Source organism: Pteropus medius, unplaced genomic scaffold (assembly GCF_902729225.1).
Source record: "Pteropus medius unplaced genomic scaffold, Ma_sr-lr_union100, whole genome shotgun sequence".
Lineage (NCBI taxonomy): Eukaryota > Metazoa > Chordata > Mammalia > Chiroptera > Pteropodidae > Pteropus > Pteropus medius.
The window spans coordinates 15,920,102-15,921,905 of NW_024340699.1; the positions used below are offsets into that span (position 1 = coordinate 15,920,102).

The 1,804-nt window shown below is 66.1% G+C and overlaps 1 protein-coding gene across 1 annotated transcript in view; it reads left to right on the forward strand.

Annotated features, from left to right (window-relative positions):
* GET4 (guided entry of tail-anchored proteins factor 4) overlaps nt 1–1,804 on the forward strand; it is a 15,453-nt gene that overhangs the window by 8,649 nt on the left and 5,000 nt on the right. Inside the window, exons 5-8 of the mRNA XM_039876384.1 lie at nt 26–164; nt 1,352–1,492; nt 1,591–1,666; nt 1,751–1,800. Coding sequence (XP_039732318.1) covers nt 26–164; nt 1,352–1,492; nt 1,591–1,666; nt 1,751–1,800 — 406 coding nt within the window. The remainder of the gene's footprint in view (nt 1–25; nt 165–1,351; nt 1,493–1,590; nt 1,667–1,750; nt 1,801–1,804) is intronic.

Here is a 1,804-nt window from a genome sequence, read left to right on the forward strand (position 1 = left end):
GCTCACGGCCTCTCTCCCCTCGCAGAGCAGAACTACTGTGAGTCCCGGTACCACTTCCTGCACTCGGCGGACGGCGAAGGCTGCGCCAACATGCTGGTGGAGTACTCTACCTCCCGGGGCTTCCGCAGCGAGGTGGACATGTTCGTGGCTCAGGCCGTCCTCCAGTAGGTACCCGTGGCCGCGTGGCCACCTGGCCGAGACGTGCGGGGGCATGAGCTGGAGTCACCGAGGCGTGCACACGCAGCCCGCACGTCACCTGCCCGCTGTGGCCCTGCGCTCATGGCCACTGCGATTCGGGGACATTGTGACGTCCCAGCCGGGCGGTGGGAACCAGGTCTTCGTGAGCGCAGCGTTCTTCACTGCCGTCGGGGTTTGCCCCCGCCCCCCATCCTCACGTTCACGTCGGGTCCCAGTGTCACCGCAGTTTTGTCATGGGACGTGGATTTAGGGAGTTTTCAGCGAGTCCCGGCAGAGCGATGGGCTTTCGCGGGCTGTTTGTCCAGGGCTGTGCTGGCCTTTGCAGATGCTTCCTGCGTCTGAACATCTCACCGTGAGGCGCTGTCACCAGCTCCCCGTTTCCACGGGGTCCTGCTCCAGTCAGACCTCCTCATCCTTTGTTTTCACCAACAGTTTATCTTGAAAACGTGGGGACATGAGCAGAGGGGACATGAGCAGAGGGGAATGTCCAGGCCCCTATGGCCCTGCTGTCCCCGAGCTTCAGCCTGTCCCCTTCCTAATGGAGGCGCTTCACGTGGGAGAAGCTGCTCTGCTGGGGTGGCCAGTGCGGGGCAGGGTGTGTCTGTGAACTGAAGAGATGGGTCACGGACGCCTGCGGATCCCCAGCACCCCTGAGCTTCCGAGCTGGACGTGTCTTAATGGCCAGTACTCACTGCCCCTGGCTCTGTGGCCTTTGGCACAGACGTTTTTCTGGACTGAGCGTGGTTAACATCTTTGTCATGGGTCCCTCTATGCCTTCGAGTAGGCTGAACGAGGCCCACACGTTAGCCAAGTCCAGCAGTGCGGATGGCCTCGGGGCGGGAACCAGGCCCTGCCCAGCGCTGGCCCAGGCCGGCTGCGTGATCGGGGGCCACCCCACTCCATGCCCGTGTGGGCCTCGGACGCGTCACCCTCCCAGGCCGACTGCGCCTGGGGGCCGTGGGGCCCGCCTTGCTGCACTCCCTGGGCCGTTGGGTGCGGGGCCGGGCGCCAGGCCCTCGACAGCTGCGTGTCCACCGGCTGTGGCACGTGTGGGTGCGTGGCCTGGGAAAGGGCGTCACAGGCTCGCACGCGTGCCGGGCACTGACAACGGGCTTTCTGTGTTCCCGCCGACGGGGCGCCCCCCTCCCCCCAGGTTTCTCTGTCTGAAAAACAAAAGCAGTGCGTCGGTGGTGTTCACCACGTACACGCAGAAGCACCCGTCCATCGAGGGCGGGCCCCCGTTCGTGCAGCCGCTGCTCAACTTCCTCTGGTTCCTGCTGCTGGCCGTGGACGGGTGAGTGTGCGCGCGTGGGGGGCCCGCGCGTGTGCGTGGGGCGTGGGCTGCAGCGGCGGTGAGCGGCGTCCCCTCCCGTGCCCCGTTTCCCGTTTCAGGGGCAAGCTGACGGTGTTCACGGTGCTGTGCGAGCAGTATCAGCCGTCGCTGCGGCGTGACCCCATGTACAACGAGGTGAGCGGCCGGGCGGCAGCCACGGGAGGTGGGGGGGGGTCACGTCCTGCAGGCAGCGCTGACCGCCCTGCCCGCCCGCCCCAGTACCTCGACAGGATTGGCCAGCTGTTCTTCGGCGTGACACCCAAGCAGACGTCG